The sequence below is a fragment of the Scardinius erythrophthalmus genome, assembly GCF_964197995.2.
Source record: "Scardinius erythrophthalmus genome assembly, chromosome: 7".
Taxonomy (NCBI): Eukaryota; Metazoa; Chordata; class Actinopteri; order Cypriniformes; family Leuciscidae; genus Scardinius; species Scardinius erythrophthalmus.
This window is the reverse complement of record NC_138227.1, coordinates 49,047,867-49,067,618: the sequence shown is the minus strand read 5'-3', so window position 1 is coordinate 49,067,618 and position 19,752 is coordinate 49,047,867. Positions and strand designations below refer to the sequence as shown.

General features: G+C 43.9%; 1 protein-coding gene across 1 annotated transcript in view; it reads right to left on the bottom strand.

Annotated features, from left to right (window-relative positions):
• Positions 1 to 19,468, bottom strand: part of LOC308693231 (hydroperoxide isomerase ALOXE3-like) — a gene marked incomplete at both ends in the record, with an annotated part of 44,577 nt that extends 25,109 nt beyond the window's left edge. Inside the window, 9 exons of the mRNA XM_081370024.1 lie at positions 2,897 to 2,983; positions 5,843 to 6,046; positions 6,505 to 6,648; positions 6,781 to 6,950; positions 7,039 to 7,142; positions 13,909 to 14,031; positions 14,153 to 14,234; positions 17,787 to 17,991; positions 19,325 to 19,468. Coding sequence (XP_081226150.1) covers positions 2,897 to 2,983; positions 5,843 to 6,046; positions 6,505 to 6,648; positions 6,781 to 6,950; positions 7,039 to 7,142; positions 13,909 to 14,031; positions 14,153 to 14,234; positions 17,787 to 17,991; positions 19,325 to 19,468 — 1,263 coding nt within the window. The remainder of the gene's footprint in view (positions 1 to 2,896; positions 2,984 to 5,842; positions 6,047 to 6,504; positions 6,649 to 6,780; positions 6,951 to 7,038; positions 7,143 to 13,908; positions 14,032 to 14,152; positions 14,235 to 17,786; positions 17,992 to 19,324) is intronic.
• Positions 19,469 to 19,752: the final 284 nt, after the last annotated feature.

Here is a 19,752-nt window from a genome sequence, read left to right as displayed (position 1 = left end):
ACCACAGTTCGCTCGCCGTCCCCCGTGCTTTCGAGCACAGACTGGGACGAGAGTGAATTTGGAAGAATGCACACCTACTTCGTGCAGAAATAGCAAAGCTGCTGTGCAAGGGGGCATTAGAACCGGTACATCCTTCTCTGAGCGAGTCAGGCTTTTACAGCCGTTACTCCCTCGTGCCCAAGAAGGACGAAGCTCTCAGACCTATCTTAGATCTGAGATATTTGAACAAAGCTCTCATAAGGCGCCCGTTCAAAATGCTCACGACCAGACAAATCCTTGTGCAAATTCGCCCGTGGGACTGGTTTATTTCTCTCGATCTGAAAGACACATACTTTCAGATCCAGATTATACCCCGTCACAGGCCATTCTTGAGAGTGACTCAGAGCTGCGTTTCAGCACTGAGACCCTGGTTCGCGGCCAACTGGTACCAGCGGGGAGTGACAATGGGAGCCATCTCGCACCGAAAAGTTATCTCGACAGACGCCTCCAACTTAGGTTGGGGCGCTCTTTTCTAGGGCAGACCGGTCTTTGGCCTGTGGTCAGACCAGGAGAAATGCCTCCATATAAACTGTTTGGAGATAATAGTGGTCGAGAACGCACTCAAACGTTTCCTCCCACACATACGGGGCCACCATGTTCTAGTCCGTTCGGACAACATGTCCGTGGTGTCCTACGTGAACCACAAGGGCGGTGTCAGATCCAGGAATCTCTGCAACTGACAGAACGCCTTCTTGTGTGGGCTTACCACTCGTTGCGCTCACTGAGAGCCGCGCACGTACCGGGCCACATGAATGTCGACCCAGACAGACTGTCCAGAGATAACATTCCCCTGGGAGAATGGCCTCTGCACCCTCAGACAGTCCAGTCACTGTGGCGCCTTTTCGGCAAAGCGGAAGTCGACCTTTTTGCGTCAAAAGACAACGGTCATTGCCCGAGATTCCTCTTGAAGAGCGAGGACGTGCTGGCCCAAACCTGGCCCAGTCGCCCGCTGTATGCTTTCCCTCCGATCTCACTGCTACCACAGGTAATCAAGAGGATCAGGGAAACACGCCACTCAGTGCTCCTCATTGCCCCGCGATGGGAGAACCAAACCTGGTTCCCAGAACTGGTGAGGCTGTCGCACGTAGCCCCATGGCCGATCCCGGTGAGGAGAGATCTTCTCTCTCAAGCCGGTGGATCAATTTGGCATCCCCATCCAGAGCGCTGGTCTCTGCATGCGTGGATAATCAACGGATACCCACTGATCTGCCAGAAGGGGTCGTGAACACGATCACACAGTCTAGAGCTCCTTTCACGAGAAGACTCTACGCGTCTAAATGGTCAGTGTTCTCCAAATGGTGCGCTACTAAGAGCCTGGATCCACGCACGTGTGGGGTTTCGTGCGTGCTCTCCTTCCTGCAAGAGCTGTTGGACAAGGGCAGGTCCCCTTCCACGCTCAAAGTGTATGTCGCGGCTATTGCAGCGTTCGCAGAGACGACGCGCAGACGTGCGATAAGAAGGAACGAGCTCATCATCCGCTTCCTTAGAGGAGCCAGGAGGATGAACCCCCCGCGGCCACCTTCAGTTCCTATGTGGGATCTTTCTTTGGTCCTAGAGGCCCTGAAAGCTTTTCCCTTTGAGCCGTTAGAATCCGTGGATCTGAAATACCTCTCGCTCAAAACCGTTTTTCTGATAGCTCTGTCATCAGTAAAACGTGTGGGGGGTCTACACACGTTTACACGCGTGGGGGGGGGGGTCTACACGCGCTATCCGTTAGCCCCACATGTCTCGGGTTTGGACCAAATGACTCTAAAGTCATCCTCAAACCGAGACACGGTTACGTCCCCAAGGCGATTGGCACTCCCTTTAGGGCGTAGATCATCTCCCTATCGGCTCTGCCAGCATCCGATAGCGAGGACAGTGATAACCTCCTATGCCCCGTCAGGGTCGCTGAGAGCTTACATCACACGCTCCACCGCCTTCAGGCGTTCTGAGCAGCTCTTTGTTTTGTTTGGTGGGCGCACTAAAGGTCTTGCTGCCTCGAAACATAGCCTGTCCAGATGGATAGTGTACGCTATCGCAGCAGCTTATGCGTCCAAATGCCTGTTCCCGCATGTTGTGTACCCCGGGCTCTCCTGGGACTCATGCAATGGATGCTCGGCGCGCACGGCGTTGACAAGGGGTTCCCGTAGCGTAAGCTACTTACGCAATACGAGAGAACCTCTCGTAAGAGAACATACTCGGTTACCTAACGTAACCTCGGTTCTCTCTAGAAGAGGGAACGAGTATTGCGTAACCTGCCGTGTCGCGCCACGAGCTTATTCGCTTCACTCTATGAAAACCAGATTTCCAGCCTGTGAGCCCTTCCTTTATACACGCTAGCCACACCCATTCTGGCGGGCTGTGACGCGTGAAGGGCGCGAAGCACCCTCACTGGGCGTGACGTCACGCAGGGCTCACCGATAGGCTGCTGCAGTTGCCGCAGGTCAGCCAATGAGCACGCTTATACAGCCTGCTATGGTCTGCTGGCTGCCGCACTGCGTTGACAATAAATACAAAATTAAGGATAATTTTTGACTTCAGATCTCGAGAAAAGATGACTTTACCCATAGCGTAAGCAACTTACGCAATACTCGTTCCCTCTTCTAGAGAGATCCGAGGTTACGTTAGGTAACCGAGTACGTTACTTATCCATTTTCTTGCGATTGCCTTCAAGATTACTCTCTGGTGCTGTGCACTTGCTGCGAGACTCCGCTCACACGCTGTTCTGATTGGCTGTTGGTTTTGATAGATTGACGCATCTCCCAGTCGCGTCACGTCTAGTGTGGACAGACAAATTATTTGTCCTGGAATCTTATTGCATCGCGTCTGGTTAGGACATGGTGTTAGTGCCTCTGCAACCATGACATATGCATACCATTGTAATTGCCCCATCCTTGGATATCAGCTGATTCCGGGCCATGATGTTGATCTGGAGCGTGTATCGGATATGAGGAAAGAGGAGCTACAGAAGGAAAAGTAAGTAAGAGATTAGTATTCCCTGCTTTCAAATTCTTTGAAGATAAAATATATGAATGAAGAATGAATTTTTATTTATTGTCTGTGAGTGTGTGCGTTATTGCACCTGCGTGTGTGTACCTGTACACCATTCCAGTTATTTTTACCTGAATTACAGAATTATTACATTTTTTAAGAGAATTGTTACAGGGAGGTGAATGGGTTTGAGTAAGACATTAGTGACCCCTCATGAACTTAATGTTCTGTGTAGTCTGTGTTCATAGGCTATAGATGAGTCAGCTCTGCTCTCCAAAAGGCCTGGCGCTCATTATCAACGGAATTGTGGTGTTGTAATAAAAGTGATGATTTTATTAATGTTTCACCACTGGTTACTCCGACGACACTTATAACTATCTTGAATGTTGTAGTGAACCACTACAAATGAAGTCAAAAGCAACAAATATTTAATTAATAATCATATTAAATAACACACAAAAAAAATCTACACAATTTCATTATAGTCATTAGAATTTTTACGAACAGAAACTAAAAATGGTAACAAAAAGAGAAAAAGAGGTGTGATTTTGTCTCTCCGACGAGTGCCGTGGAGACACCAGTGCCTGACGTGGACGTGACGGCTGGCTGGATGGAGATTGGGACCGGGCATGGCGTGTCTACCTGTGTGGAGCTGCGTGCACTTCCTCTGCCACGAACGTCTTCGGGAGTCGGGATACCAGCGTGCTAAGCGCTCAAGATGCATCGGATCACCAGAAACTATAATTTTTGTCAAATACTGCAAGTGATAGCTCACAAACTCTAACTCCAAAGGGATATAAAGCTAATCCAAACAATAGCTCAATTATACCCGGAAGACAAACTTGTCAACACGGGAAATGGTCTACAAAAAAACAGGAAATGGAATGTTTTTCAGATTTTGAGATAAAGGTCTGAGGCACTCAGGAGGATGAAGATTAAAAAGCCTTTATTAATCCATGGCTAGTATAAAAATAAAAACATGCCTACGCGTTTCAGCCAACAAGGCTTTATATTTTTATTAATTTTTGTAGAAATGTATTTTTTGTAGTCAGATTTACTAGTTTAATGATTAAAAGTTTTTTGTTTTTTTTTTTTTTTTTTCAAATCTTTGTAGAAATGTATTTTCTTTGTAGTCAGATTTACTAGTCTAATCATTTAAAGCTTGTTTTTTTTTTTTTTTTTTTTTTTTTTTGTAGAAATGTTTTTTTGTAGTTAGATTTACTAGTTTAATTATTTAAGGCTTGTTTTTTTTTTTTTTTTTTTTTTTTTTCTTAGTAGAAATATATGCCTTTTCTCTGTAGTTAAAATTTAACAGGACTAATGATTGTAAGTAATTATTGTGACACTAATCATTCAATCATGTGACTTCTTACCTGCTCAAACTAAGCAGCTGTTATTGATTACTGGTCTTAATAAGGAAGTGAGCTGTTTGTCAAAACACTTCAAGCCCTGACGAAAGCCTTGTTGGCTGAAACGCGTAGGCATGTTTTTATTTTTATACTAGCCATGGATTAATAAAGGCTTTTTAATCTTCATCCTCCTGAGTGCCTCAGACCTTTATCTCAAAATATATGTGGATCCCTTGACTGAAGAGCACCGGAGGTATATATATATATATTTATACCCAAGAAGCACTCTCAGCATTCTCCTGCCTTTTGTATCATGTTTTTCAGATTGTTCTAATCAAATTCAGTATATTTTAACAGAATCGAATCTAGATTATCTTTGCTTGTCTGAAACCTAGCTCCAGGCTAATTCACCACCAGCTGCAAATATGGTAGCAGACCATAATTACCATAATTATCATTACTACCAAATCTACAGACGTGACAGAGTGAAATCTAAAGGAGGGGGAGTTATGGTGTATATAAAGAACAGTAGTCAATGTGAGGAGATAAACTTGGCAAACTGTAAATAATTTTATCACCACAGATGTCTTTTAGCCTCATTGTAATTTACCGCCCACCCAACTCAAATACTGATTTCTATGAAAAGTTACAAAATATGCTGACAAATTGCAATTTTGATAAATAGGTAATAATAATGCAGGATTTCAAAGTTAACTGGGAAGACATAGAACAAATAAAGATATAGAACAAATAAACAAAGATAAAAATAGCAAAATAGCTCTCGCAAGTAAGGGAGATCTGGAAGGTCTTGTTCAGTCTTGTCTTTTGAGGTTCCTCAATGTGGCACACTTGAATCCAGCAGTGGGTGGGGAATGTAGGATTTGTGGTGAAGAGGAGGATTTGAAACATTTGTTTTTAAGATGTGCAAGACTACAAAGTCTTTTTAAACTTCTTAAGGAATGGTTCAGGGAATTTAGTGAGGATTTCTCAGATCAGTGTTCATTGGAGGGTTAAAGTATGGATTTGTGATGAGGAAGAAAGTGTGTTTATTAAGTTATCTGATTGGGACTGCAACATTGGCAGTGTGGAAGACTAGAAAGAACAAAGGCTTACAATTTGCATCTACGGATCCTTAAGTTATGTTTAGGAGATTAGTGGCAGGAAGGCTTAAAGTGGAGTATGCATATTATAATACTGTAAATTATGTTAGTTGTTTTATTGAAATATGGTGTGTTAATGATGTTTTTATGCACCATTTATGATGATGTGATGGTTCTGATATATATATATATATATATATATATATATATATATATATATACTGTATATATATATACGTCTGTGGGTTTATATATGTTCTAATTTTATAATGTAATGTTTGAATACAGTATGAGTGTGTGAGTTTTGAAATGCAAAAATTAAAGAATTTTGAACCTCACCGTTCACACGTCAAACCCACTCATGCACGACAGATTCAATACCTTGTAGAGAGGGTGTGGAGAGGGAAGATTGCGCAGCGTGGCCACGGTGAACACCTCTGCCAGCAGGTGAGTCCTCAGCAGGTGAAAGTCCACCTCGTGCACGCCAAACTCTGCGTTTCGGACGAAGATCTTGGCCAGTTTCCAGTCGGCCTTTGAATCCGTTGGGAGGAAGATGGGATTGTCTTTGCTGGGCTGTTGCCTTAACTGTGCAGATTAAATTTGAACACCCGTGAAAATGGTACAAACAGTTTCTGAGGGAATCTGGGTTATTGTTTTTCTCTCTTTAAGAAAATGAGAAAGGATTTCCATGGCTTCTGTCATAATTACTCTATAAAGACGCTGACATCTTTAAAAAGGTTTATTTAATGTTTAATCACTCAGACATTTTTGCCAACTCTTCAGTTGTACATTTCACCTTTTCTTTGTTTCTTTGTAATAATTTGGTCATTTACCTCGTCTTTCAAGATTTATTTATCTGTATTTAATTTAATAAACCCCCCTCCCTTGCTTCTTGAGCATTTCCCAGCTGAAGCCAATTCTAATCCCTCTACATGCTCAAGGAGCGATGTCCCATACAGGGTGATGTCTTGTGTTCTCCCTCAAAGAGCCAAGGTTATATTCATAACCCGAGGATTTCTGCACTTCGAATACAAGATACGCACCTGAATGGCGATGGGCAGCATCATGCCATGAGGGTTGCAGTACAGCAGGACCAGGGGAGCCGTGAGATACTGCTGCCTGCCACTGACAACATTCCCCACCAGCCCGTCCATCATCTTATAGTCAGACAGGAAGATGTTCCCTTTCTGTGTATGGGGGTAGATCACACCAAATAATGAAAAAACACAGGAAATTAGGCAAAATCAAAGCAAACCAGACCCAATCATTCCAAATCTCGAGAAGAACTCGCCCATCATTGCCAGAAGCAAGTAGCGTACCTTCATCTCCTGCTCCAAGCTGCTCCCTCTTAGTGAGTCTTTGACCATGTCATCTGTGATGGGGAAATTCGTGGGCAGAGCTGAGCAGCGCTGGATCATCATGGGATTGAGGCCATTCAGAAACTGGTAGCCAAAGAACTCGTCCTCATCCCAGTGCTCCTGAATGTAATCTGCAAAGCATGCTGTGTCAGAACTTATGCTACAGTACAGACAGTAATTTATTTGCAATAGAACAGTTCATTCATTTAAGATGACTACCAATGGTTTTCACTCTGTTTCCACAAAGGATTGCTTCCAGTTGGCTGATGTTTTTCCACGATTTTCTGCTGTCAGCTAATCCAGTTAGTTTCAGAGCAGCTAACCTGCACACAAAATACACAGGTACACAGTGCAAACATTAATAGTGTATGCCTTGACATACTACCTATGGTCCATCCTAGCGGATTAGAGCCCATCCGACTAACTGTAGCTTGTTTATTGAGGTTGCAGGACAACCAGCTAATAAAGCATTACAGTAATCTAGTCTCGAGGTCATGAATGCATGAACTAACTTTTCTGCATCAGAAACTGATAGGATATTACGTAGCTTAGCAATGTTTCTAAGGTGGAAAAGGGTTGTTTTTGTAACATATGAAATATGATTTTCAAAACACAGGTTGCAATCTAGTATAACACCCAGGTCTTTTACTGTAGAGGATAAAGTAACAGGACATCCTACTATGTTAAAGTTGTAGTGTGAGAGGTTTTGTGGGCGGTTTTTTGAACTGATAAGTATTACCTCTGTCTTGTCTGGATTTAATAAAAGAAAATTACGTGTCATCCAATCTTTTATATCTTTAAGACACTCTGTCGATTTAGATAATTTAGCGTTTTCATCCGGCCGTGATGAAATGTAAATATTGTTTGTCACCTCGTCTTGTCTTTGTCAGATGGTTGTGGAGGTTCTCAGGCTCAGCTCACAGTCTTCTCTCCCTTGCTCCAATTCCTGTATTGAGATTCGTCTGCCTGTTCCGAGGATCGGACATTAGTTCCTGTATTCCTGTTCCGAGATTCGTCTGCCTGTTCTGAGGATTGTCTGCGGTTCGTCCGTTGCTGTCTGCCCACTGAGTCCTGCGTTGCCGAGCCTGTTATTCTACTGTTGCCTGATATCTCTACCTGCACTTCATCTTCTATTGTGTTAATAAACACCAGTATTCACTTGCTATTGAATCCTTGATTTTCCTTCGTGCCATGACAGAACCATCTGACCAGATCATGGATTCAGCGAGTGCAGCCACATTGGAGCAGATGTATGCCGGTAATCACGCCCGCATGGACCGTCAGGATGAACAGATCGGTGCCTCGGGTCGGGCGATACAGGCTCTGGTAACGCAGGTGTCCGAGCTCACCTCTCAATTACAACGTCTGAGAGGTCCCACTGCGCCAGCACCGCCCCCGCCTGTTCCCCCGGAAAATCTCAACATCAACCGGCCAGAGCCGCGCATCCCCACCCCCGAGAGGTATTCTGGAGAACCGAATATGTGCCGAACTTTTCTAACCAAATGTTCGATTTACTTCTCTCTTCAGCCTGTGACGTTTTCCTCTGAGGAGAGTAAAGTGGCACTAGTGATGACACTGTTATCTGGACGCGCGGCTCTGTGGGGAACAGCGGTGTGGAAGAATCAACATCTGTGCTGCTCCTCGTTCCAAGCACTCGAGCAAGAGATGAGCCGCGTGTTCAATCGCGCGGTCGCCGGACGCGAGGCGGCTCCCCGACTTGCCGATCTCCGACAGAACAACAACTCGGTTTCCGACTATTCCATCCAGTTCCGGACGTTGGCCGCCGAGTGCAAATGGAACGAGGAGGCGCAGTGGGACTTGTTCCTGCATGGGTTGGCTGATCGTGTTCAAAAGGAGATCTACACGTTGGATTTACCCAAGACTCTTGATGAACTGATTGAACTGGTGTTACGAGTCGATGCACGATTACAACAGAGAGCTAATCGGTCGTTCCGGACTCCAGTGGAGGATTTCGCTGAGTTTCCCAGTTTCAGGGGAGTGAACACGGTCAGCCCCTCGAACGATCCTGAGCCCATGCAGGTAGGTCAAGCTCGGCTCTCCCGGGAGGAGAGAGAACATCGCCGTTCGAGAGGTCTGTGTCTCTACTGTGGAGAGGCCGGCCATGTCTTCTCCAACTGTCCTTTAAAAGGCCAAGCCCGGCGGTAGGACGGAGGCTACTGTCGGGCGGGATATCCTTGACCAGACCCTCGAACGCCACCCTCCTCCCGGTGAGACTCCAGTGGGCAGACCACGCCTTCAACAGCCAGGCGCTGGTGGATTCGGGAGCGGAGGGGAATCTGATGGACTTTTCCTTGGCACAGAAACTTCACATCCCCATCACACCTCTGGAGCACAGTATCACTATCCACGCACTAAATGGACAGGAACTTCCGGGCATCACTCACACCACTGGACCAATCACACTTATCACCTCGGGTAACCACCCTGAGAGGACCTCACTATACCTCACTCAGTCACCTCATGCTCCCATTGTCCTGGGTCATCCGTGGTTGGTGAAACACGGACCCAGGATAGAGTGGGGTCAGAACTCCGTGTCCACTTGGAGTAATCAGTGTTATGCCTCATGTCTTTCGTCTGTTGTTCCGTCTGTTTCTTGTTCTGTGTTGCAGGAGGAGCCAGTGAATCTGTCTAACGTGCCACCAGAGTATCTCGACCTGAAGGAAGTGTTCAGTAAGTCTCGGGCTGCTTCTCTTCCTCCGCATCGTCCCTATGACTGTGCTATAGATCTACTGCCAGGTACATCTCCGCCTAAGGGCAAGTTATATTCGCTTTCTGTTCCAGAAAGGGAGGCTATGGAGAAATATATTTATGATTCTCTAGCAACTGGATTCATCCGCCCTTCCTCTTCTCCAGCGGGGGCGGGATTCTTTTTTGTGGGGAAGAAGGATGGTTCCCTGCGACCTTGTATTGATTACCGGGGGTTGAATAACATCACGGTAAAGAATACTTATCCTTTGCCGTTGATGTCTTCAGCCTTCGAGAGGTTGCAGGGAGCATCAATCTTCACAAAATTGGATTTACGTAATGCATATCATTTGGTTCGCATCAGGAAGGGGGATGAATGGAAGACCGCGTTCAACACCCCCAGGGGGCACTTTGAATATTTGGTTATGCCGTTCGGGCTTTCCAACTCCCCAGCGGTCTTCCAGGCACTCATCAACGACATGTTGAGAGACATGGTAGACCAGTTCATATATGTTTACCTGGATGACATATAGATTTTTTCTTCGTCTCTCCAGGAGCACGTTCAACACGTCAGACGAGTGCTTCAGAGGTTGCTAGAGAATGGTCTTTTTGTCAAGGCGGAGAAATGCGCTTTTCATGCACAGTCTGTTCCTTTCCTAGGGTACATCATTTCGTCTGAGGGAATGCGAATGGATCCTGAGAAGGTTAAGGCTGTGGTGGAGTGGCCAAGCCCAGATTCCCGTAAGGCCCTACAGAGGTTTCTGGGGTTTGCCAATTTCTACCGGCGTTTTATTCGCAACTTCAGCCAACTAGCCGCACCTCTGACTGCCTTGACCTCCCCCAGAACGGCGTTCAGGTGGTCAGACACAGCTGAGGCTGTGTTTGCTAAACTGAAAGGCCGCTTCGTTTCAGCCCCCATCCTTATAGCCCCTGATCCGTCACGTCAGTTTGTGGTGGAGGTCGATGTGTCAGACGTGGGGGTAGGAGCAGTGCTATCCCAGCGTTCTCCCACAGACGACAAGATGCATCCCTGCGCGTTTTTGTCCCGTCGTTTATCGCCTGCCGAATGTAACTACGACATTGGTAACAGAGAGTTGTTGGCAGTTAAGTTAGCGTTGGAAGAATGGCGTCACTGGTTAGAAGGGTCGGGGGTACCTTTTATCGTCTGGACCGATCATAAGAACCTGGAATATATCAGAACCGCCAAAAGATTGAACTCCAGGCAGGCTCGGTGGGCACTTTTTTTCGGTCGTTTTGATTTTTCTCTCTCGTACCGCCCGGGTTCCAAAAACATCAAACCCGACTCTTTATCGCGTATTTTTGACCATTCCGATCGCCCGTCTACTCCCCAGTGCATTTTACCCGAGACCCTATTTGTCTCCACACTCACATGGGAGGTCGAGTCGAAGGTCAAATCGGCCTTAGAAGGGGTAACGCCTCCGCCCGGTTGCCCACCGAATCGTTTGTTTGTGCCGGAGGGATTACAGTCCGACGCCATTCAGTGGGGTCATTGTTCCAACGTAGCTTGCCATCCAGGAGTTAATCGCACTAGTTTTTTAGTCAAGCAACGGTTCTGGTGGCCACTGATGGCTCGTGACATTCACAGGTTTTGTTTTGGCTTGCTCGGTTTGTGCCACTGTTAAGACTTCCAATCGACCCCCAGATGGGTTACTTCAACCGCTGCCTGTCCCTTCGAGACCCTGGTCCCACATAGCGCTAGATTTTATCACCGCCCTCCCACCCTCTCAGGGCAATACGGTCGTTTTGACTGTGGTGGAAAGGTTCTCGAAGGCGGCTCATTTTATTCCCTTGCCCAAATTACCCTCAGCCAAGGAGACAGCGTTGACTGTTGTTGATCACGCCTTTCGCTTACATGGCCTCCCGATAGACGTGGTTTCTGACAGAGGACCCCAGTTTGTGTCCAAATTTTGGTGAGAGTTTTGTAAGTTACTGGGAGCGACTGTCAGTCTGTCCTCAGGGTTTCACCCCCAGAGCAATGGTCAAACCGAGAGAGCCAACCAAGATTTGGAAAGGGTGTTGCGGTGTTTGGTCTCCAAGAATCCTTCCTCCTGGAGTCAGCAACTTTCTATGGTGGAGTACGCACACAATACGTTACCAGTGTCGTCCACGGGCCTATTTCCGTTTGAATGTAGTGTAGGTTACCAGCCACCAATTTTTCCCAGTCTGGAATCCGAAGTCGCTCCACTCACGCCTTCGTCCAGAGGTGTCACCGCACATGGACTAGAGCCCGTGAGACTCTACTCCAGGTGGGGGCGCGCACCAAGGCTAAAGCCGATCGCCACCGGTCCAAGCCCCCTATATACGTCGTTGGTCAAAAAGTGTGGCTTTCAACCAGGAACATTCCTCTCCGCTCCGTTTCTAATAAACTTGCTCCCAAATTCATTGGCCCGTTTACCGTCACCAAGATCATTAGTCCGGTGGCAGTCCGCCTCAACCTCCCTCCAGTGTACAGGAGGATTCATCCCGTCTTTCATGTGTCCAAAATTAAGCCCGTATTTCGTTCTCACATTAATCCGCCTGCCCACATTAACCCCCCCCCCCCCCCCCCGCCGCGACTCGTAGATGGGGAACCTACTTATTCGGTCAATCGTATACTGGACTCAAGGCGGAGGGGACGCGGATTCCAGTACTTGGTGGACTGGGAAGGTTACGGTCCGGAGGAGAGAAGTTGGGTTCCTGCTAGGGACATCCTGGATCACTCCCTTATCGATGATTACAATCGACAGGTAAGGGTGTCTGGGAACGCCAGGCGGCGTTCCTAGGAGGGGGGGTACTGTCACGGTTCATGGATTCATTGACTCGCCCTTGCTATGTGTGTGTGTGTTGTATGAATGGGCGCGGCTCATCAGCACGGCTCGTTATCGCTGATGAGCTGATCAGCGCCAGCTGTTTTGAATGAGAATGTCCTATATATTGTTTGTCACCTCGTCTTGTCTTTGTCAGATGGTTGTGGAGGTTCTCAGGCTCAGCTCACAGTCTTCTCTCCCTTGCTCCAGTTCCTGTATTGAGATTCGTCTGCCTGTTCCGAGGATCGGACACTAGTTCCTGTATTCCTGTTCCGAGATTCGTCTGCCTGTTCTGAGGATTGTCTGCGGTTCGTCCGTTGCTGTCTGCCCACTGAGTCCTGTGTTGCCGAGCCTGTTATTCTACTGTTGCCTGATATCTCTACCTGCACTTCATCTTCTATTGTGTTAATAAACACCAGTATTCACTTGCTATTGAATCCTTGACTTTTCCTTCGTGCCATGACAATAATTTGCTAGATTATTATGATCTAATAGTGTTTTCTTAATAAGAGGTCTTATAACTGCCAGTTTAAATGTTCTTGGAACATGACCTAAAGATAAAGATGAGTTAATAATATTGAGGAGAGGCTCTTCCACTACAGGTAACACTTCTTTCAGTAGTTTAGTTGGTATAAGATCTAATAAACATGTTGTTGTTTTAGAGGAAATGATAAGTTTATTTAACTCTTTTTGTTCTATAGTTGTAAAGCACTGTAATTGTTCTTGCGGGGTGATAATTGAGGCTGAATAATAAGGCGCGATTGAGGATTGAACGTTTACAATTGAGCATCTTTTGAAGTTACTATTAGATATTATATTATTACTGTCTTCAAGAAGACAAAGCTATTTTGTGAATGCCATCCACTTCCATGCAAAATACACTGTATATACATGGATCATGTTTTTAAATCACCACAGTTCATTTTTAACTAAAGCATACTTAAAATTAAATCTAGCTATAAATATTTAGCATTTCCACCAGTGCAATCTATCACTAAAAACACACCATATTTAGGCTAACCTACAAACAGAAAACATTGATACAGTCCATTGTCCTAACAATAATGGTGAAATGGTTAAGCTTGCTGTCGTGGGCTTACTACTTATGAACTCTCTAAATGCATCTCTCGAGTTATGATTACATTGGCTATCCTACTTTTAGCTGAGTATACATGGTGAATCCTTGAAGAATTATTGCAGTTAATTTTTGAATAAAGCATACTCCAAAGTAATCTGACATTGCCTCTACATTACCAATATAACTTATCTCTCCTGTGGTGCTTGGGTCCATGGAATCCTGATGCAACAGAAATGTGTAAATCGTAGGTGAGAAAAAATCTGTTAATCCTATACGGGAAGCCTATACGGCAAAGAGTAACCATGAATATGCCTACTGTCCATATTGCTTGTAATTGAAATTAAAATAGAGTTGACGTATGTTCAGTTGTTTCCCTAAATTCGTATGGTTGTGTTGTTCTAAAAACCCAATATTGGGTCCAGCAGGCCCGTCAACACTGAACAGTGTGTAACAAAGAGATGAACACTACAGGAGGGTTAAAATGACTTGGTCACTTACTGCTTTGCTGCACTGAAGTAAAACTCGGTTTCCTTTGTGTAAGAGAATCGGACTTCAGCTGGCAGAGCGAGGGGAGTGTCGTAATCGATAACTTGAGGTGTGCCCTCAGCGTACACACGCCACCTGGGAGTAGAATATTCAGCTGTACTTCAACTGAAGGAATTTAATTTCACTTAATTTATTTTCATATAAGGCAGACACTTTACTGTCACACCCGACTTGTATTGGTGTGCTGCCCACAAACCTAAATAACTTTTGTTGCTCCTCTAGCTGCCTCATCCTCTGTCTTTGGGCTATTGAGTTGGTGTCCTGGAACACAAGTGAAGCTGAAATGCAAATGCCAACATTAATTCACAATCTAACTTTATGTTTGCAAAAGAAAACATTTTGAAAAATGTAGGCTATATTTTGTATATATCGTTTCTTAAAGCTCCAATATGTAGGGATTTTGTAATAAAATTTCCAAAAATAACTTGCACAGTGTGATATATTTCCTCCAGTTATGTACTTACAATATCTCAAAAGTCTCCAAAGATTTTTTATTTCAGAGAAATTCCGATTTTAAATAACTGGCCGTCCCGGAAAAGAAATGTCGCGCCTCAGTGACGCAATGTCCGCTCTCTCTATCCTTCTTTCCGGTGTGGACCATGTGATAGGATATTCCACCACACCGGATTTTTTTTTTTTTTTTTTACAACTTTATTGAGGTTTTTTTCTTATCACAATAAACAATAAAGACATCTGACAAAGAATAAAAAAAGGAATAAAATAAAAAATATGACCCACATCACCGGAATATCGCATGGTAAAATGCGGAAGTGGTGGTTAAAGCGTTATAGCCATAGACTGTATGGTTATAGCTGTTATGGATCACGAACTCTTTGGCGAGTATTGAAGTGCCAACAAAACGAAAGCGTCCATATTCGGATACACGCGGAGTCACGGACTGTGTGACAAACGGAGGAATAAAACCCGGATAAATATCGGCAGGCGTTTTCGAGATGGAGAGAGCTGCGCGTCTGGACTTGTCAGAGACTCTCTCGCGAGTGTATTGAGACAGGTAAGACATGCAACTGTCAATAATAGCACTTATAAACAAAGTTATATTGCTCTTTGTACTTTGGTAAGGCTTTTTATCACGTGTGGTGACCGAGATTATGGCAGTACAATTACAATCGGAGATGATGTTAAAAAAAATATTTAGTCATTACTTGCAAATGTTCGTTCAAATTTACTTTTAGATATTGGTTTGAACACGTTAAACAACACGGCATTAACCATAAAAAACGTAAAACTGCACAACATTAACCAAACAAATCATTTGACAAATAGCTGTATGTTGTAACGGGATAGCCTAATATAGCATAACATTTCACGTCCCTTGCAGTTCATTAATTATGATGACATAAAATAATACGATAAGACATACAGGTAATACAAAAACGAATAAATTACCTCATCCGTGATCATGATTCATTAATTCCATTTAGATACATCGCTAGATGGTGAAAACGCATTATAAACCACATCTCCCATCGTCACCTCCTTCATAGCGTCATCAAGCTTCGCCTTTGTTATTGTTGGAAACTGCGCCCTCTTGTGGTCAAATACCAAAGTCACATACTGGAGCTTTAATCATAGAACAATGACTTGTCATCCATGTAATTTTGACATGACATTTTAATTTGAATACAAATGATGTGCTTTATTTTAAAAAGGCTAATGGTAGCATTAGCCTATAGCTAAGTCACAGTCTTCTGAGATACATTGAAATGATGTCTTTGTAAAAACAAGTAATAAAAACTCGGTGAGTGTTTTAGCGCAATTTTCTCACCTCATGGGATCACAACACTAAGAGATAGTAAATCTTTTCCTGGATTTTTTTTGTGCATTCCCGAGATTAGACCTTCCTTAACATAATGCCAAAAACCCGAAGTCTCTAGGTGGTCTGGTTGAGGAGTAGATAGAAGTGCAAGATTGGTGCGCACAGACGCACAGAACAGAAATCATGAGTTAACAATCGCAATTTGTCCGATGGAAAATTGCGCAAAAAAAAAAAAAAACTACAATGACAACTACGTATGCAGTACATCTGCAAGCCATCACACAATGAACATCACAACAATGACAGCCAACTGACCCTGTGCAGAAGATATACTTTATTAGAGCATCTGACACTTTCAACATTATCTCTCCATCATATGAAGAAATAAATGTTTGTTTGAAGGAATTCTTCTACAATATAGGCTACAAAAGTATGTGTGTGTGTGTGTGTGTGTGTGCATAGCTTACATAGCGTGTGCATAGCTTACATAGCTAGTGGACCTGTCACAAAGCATTAAAAATATGCATAAAGTAACAATAAAAATGTATAAACGCTGTGCTGTACACATGAACTGGTTCATTAAAAAGTATATAGGCAATAACTCTCTGTGGGATATCCCAAACAACCCAGACATCACCCACATGATTATAGTAAAACAGGGCTCTCAAGTGTCACGCATTGAGCGTGACAGTCACTCATTTCGGTTTTTTGTCACACACCCCGCCACACATTGTATTTCTCATGCGGAAAAACTATTTATAATATATTTAATATGCCGCAGCGCCCAAAATGTCTCTGGCCGCGCCGCTCTCACTGTGGAACCGGCAGGAATCAAGCGTGTCTCCCCTGGAGTTCTGAATCGAGTCTGCCACTTATCAGCCAATCAAAAAAAAAGAAAGGCGCTACACAATAGCCAAACAGAAAATAGCACTATTGTATCTGGGTAAGATTTAACGCAACAACCAATGACATATTGTCACATTATAAACATCTCTCTCTCCAAATAGGCTTAATAATTTTATTAGCACTAAATAAATTAAAGTGTATTGCATAGTCGATGTTATAGGTCACTTTTAAAATCATGTCATATTTTATAATTATATCCTGGCCATGGATGCATTAATCATTGCATATGTCTTTCTCTTTTAAAGATGTCAGGTAAAAAGCAGTTAAACATCCTCTCATTCGTCCTGAGAGGAAAGCCCCCTAAAAAGGCCAGGTTAGAGGATGCTGGCCCAGAGAAGGTGGAGAAAAGGGGTAGGCCCATTAGAGGAGGGGACAGAGGAGGAGACAGAGAAGGTGGAGAAAAGTGGTAGGCCCATTAGAGGAGGGGACAGAGGAGGAGACAGTGCAGGTTGAAGGCAACAAGTCCAAAAAGGCAACAAACACTTTCAATAAGCAACACCAGTAATAATCTCTCTCTCTCTCTCTCTCTCTCTCTCTCTCTCTCTCTCTCTCTCTCTCTCTCTCTCTCTCTCTCTCTCTCTCTCTAACACACACACACACATGCACATGCGGAAATTAAATAAATACTTTGTATTTGGTAAATGAGCAATTATTAATAACAACAACAAAAACACTAATAATAAGAGTATTAATGAAACACCCCCATTCCCGCTACCCGTCCAACCTGCCCCCCCTTTGACCCCCTGATTGGATGTCACTCTTGTCTGTCTTCAAAACTTGAGAGCCCTGGTAAAAAAGCCCTGGTTAGGATGCTCTAAATGTGAACACTCGTTTCACCTCCAAGTTGCTAATATATCAGCCACTATTTGGCATTATCACAAGCCTGGGTTTCCACTGCCAACTAATTGATCTTGTATTCTGGGGTCTTGGGCATGTACATAAACTTGTTTTGCATATAGGTTGCAGCTGGGTGGGTTAAGCAAGCCCACTGCAAAAAGATTATAAAAAGTATTGAACGTGTGTGTGTGTGTGTGTGTGTGTGTGTGTGTGTGTGCACATGCAGTATATTAGCAAGGCATCACCACTGAACTTTCAAGTACACTGGTAAATGTGAATTTTGGCCATGACTTGAAATAGAAGTGCCTACCTTTAGCAGGTCTTAAAACGAGCCTCTCGTTCCAGTCAAGCCAGCAGTAGCACGGAAACAAAATCTTGTCACCTTCTGGAGTGTTGATCAAGATCTTATCACAGAACCACTGGTTGTAAAGAAGACCCATAAACGGCTTGGAGTAGAGCTTGACAGATATGAGCTCTCCCAGGGACGCTTTACAGTGAATCTTAAATTCTCGCTTCTGCACAGACAGATGTACAATGGCGTATTAGCGTCTTTGTAAGTAAATAAAATAATAATAATAATATGCAATTGGGGGAGGGAAAATTCAGCAAAGAAACTCTGAGATATTCTGAGATTATAAAATAACAAGTTTGCATAAAAAAAAACAACACAAATTTGCACCAAAAAAAGAAGAATATTATGTGATTATAAAGTAAAAAAATGGCAAGAAAAAACTCTGAAAAATATTGTCAAGGAACCCCATTTCTTTATATTGCAAGGATATAGCCTAGCTCATCACACCACAGACGGCCCCGTAAACACAGATCCCACAGGCACACGTTAGTGAGGAGGTGCAACTAGTATGAAACACTGAAGCGTTCCTGGCCAGTAATGGAACCACATTGCTCACTTTGCATTCGACCTGAACCTGATCCACAGCCCGCATCACAAAGGCATCATCCGGAGAGCACACAGGGGCAGCGTTCTTTCTGAACCAGTTTCTTGATAGCTGAGGCTCAGGCAAGCTGTGAATGGAAGAAACAGCCTATAGCCTACCCGATTAATCTATTGACACTGTTTTGCTTTGGATATTCATGATAACCTGCTATGAATTTAATGTAATAGCTAGTCTTTATTACTGGCCAAGCATGTTTGACAGCCATATGTTCCATAGTTGCACTTCCTCACTAACGTGTGCATGTGGGAAACATGTTTATGGTGGACTGGTGTGATGAGGCACAGCTTTGTGAAGTGACGTGGTACCCTCACACTATTTTTCCAAGTTTTTTGTGAGTTTGTTCTCGCAAATTTGTGACTTTATAATAGTCTAGTTTCAATTCCGAGTTTTTTCCTGGAATGTTACGACTATACATAATATTAGAGAACTAGTGCAACTAGTATGAAGCATATGGCTGTCAAACATGCCTGGCCAATAAAAGACTGGCTTTTAGGCCTAAATTAAATTGATAGCGATTATTATGAACATCCAAGGCAAAACAGTGTTAATAGATTGATTGGGCTATAGGCTGTTTCCTCCTTTCACAGCTTGCCTCAGCCACTGAGAGATTGGGTCAAAGCTGTTGGCCCTGGTGCTCTCTGGATGATGCCTCGTGACACGGGCTGAGGAGCAGGTTCAGTCTGAGTGCAAAGTGAAGCAATGTGGCTATTTTTTCACGGATATTCTGAGTTTTTTCCACCTACAATGTCTCTAATACGCTGTCGTACATATGGGACGATAATTTTAAGGTTTATTTATTCACACTCTTTCTAATATCTTCCATTAATTGTAGTGTTGACTGATGGTTTTTAGTCAAAAACTCCCTAATGTTGGTTTAATTGGGTGCACTCACCGATCCTTGCCAAAACCTCTGAATGCAATTTAGGTTCTGTTCCTCACTCTCAGCCTCAGTGCCATACAGTTGGATGTAGATACGGCTACTGGTGCCCGCCAAAAGCCCCTTTCCTGTGTACGCCGTTACTCTGTAGATCACCATGGCTTTTCTGCAAAGTAATGGACAATGATTTTTAAGAGAAAATCTAAACATGATGAGACCACCAAAGAATATCACCAAGTCCAGAGAGGGAGAGAGAGAGAGAGATTCTCACCTTTTTCTGTAGGAGAACTCACAATGTTACTGCTGTAAGAATTACAACAACTGTTGTAACTAGATTGATTGTAAAAACAGAGTACTTAATGTCATGAAAATTACCATAGAAATGAATACATTGTAATTGAACACTGTAGCAAAGATCTTTAAAGTTTTATTACCAGGTTTTT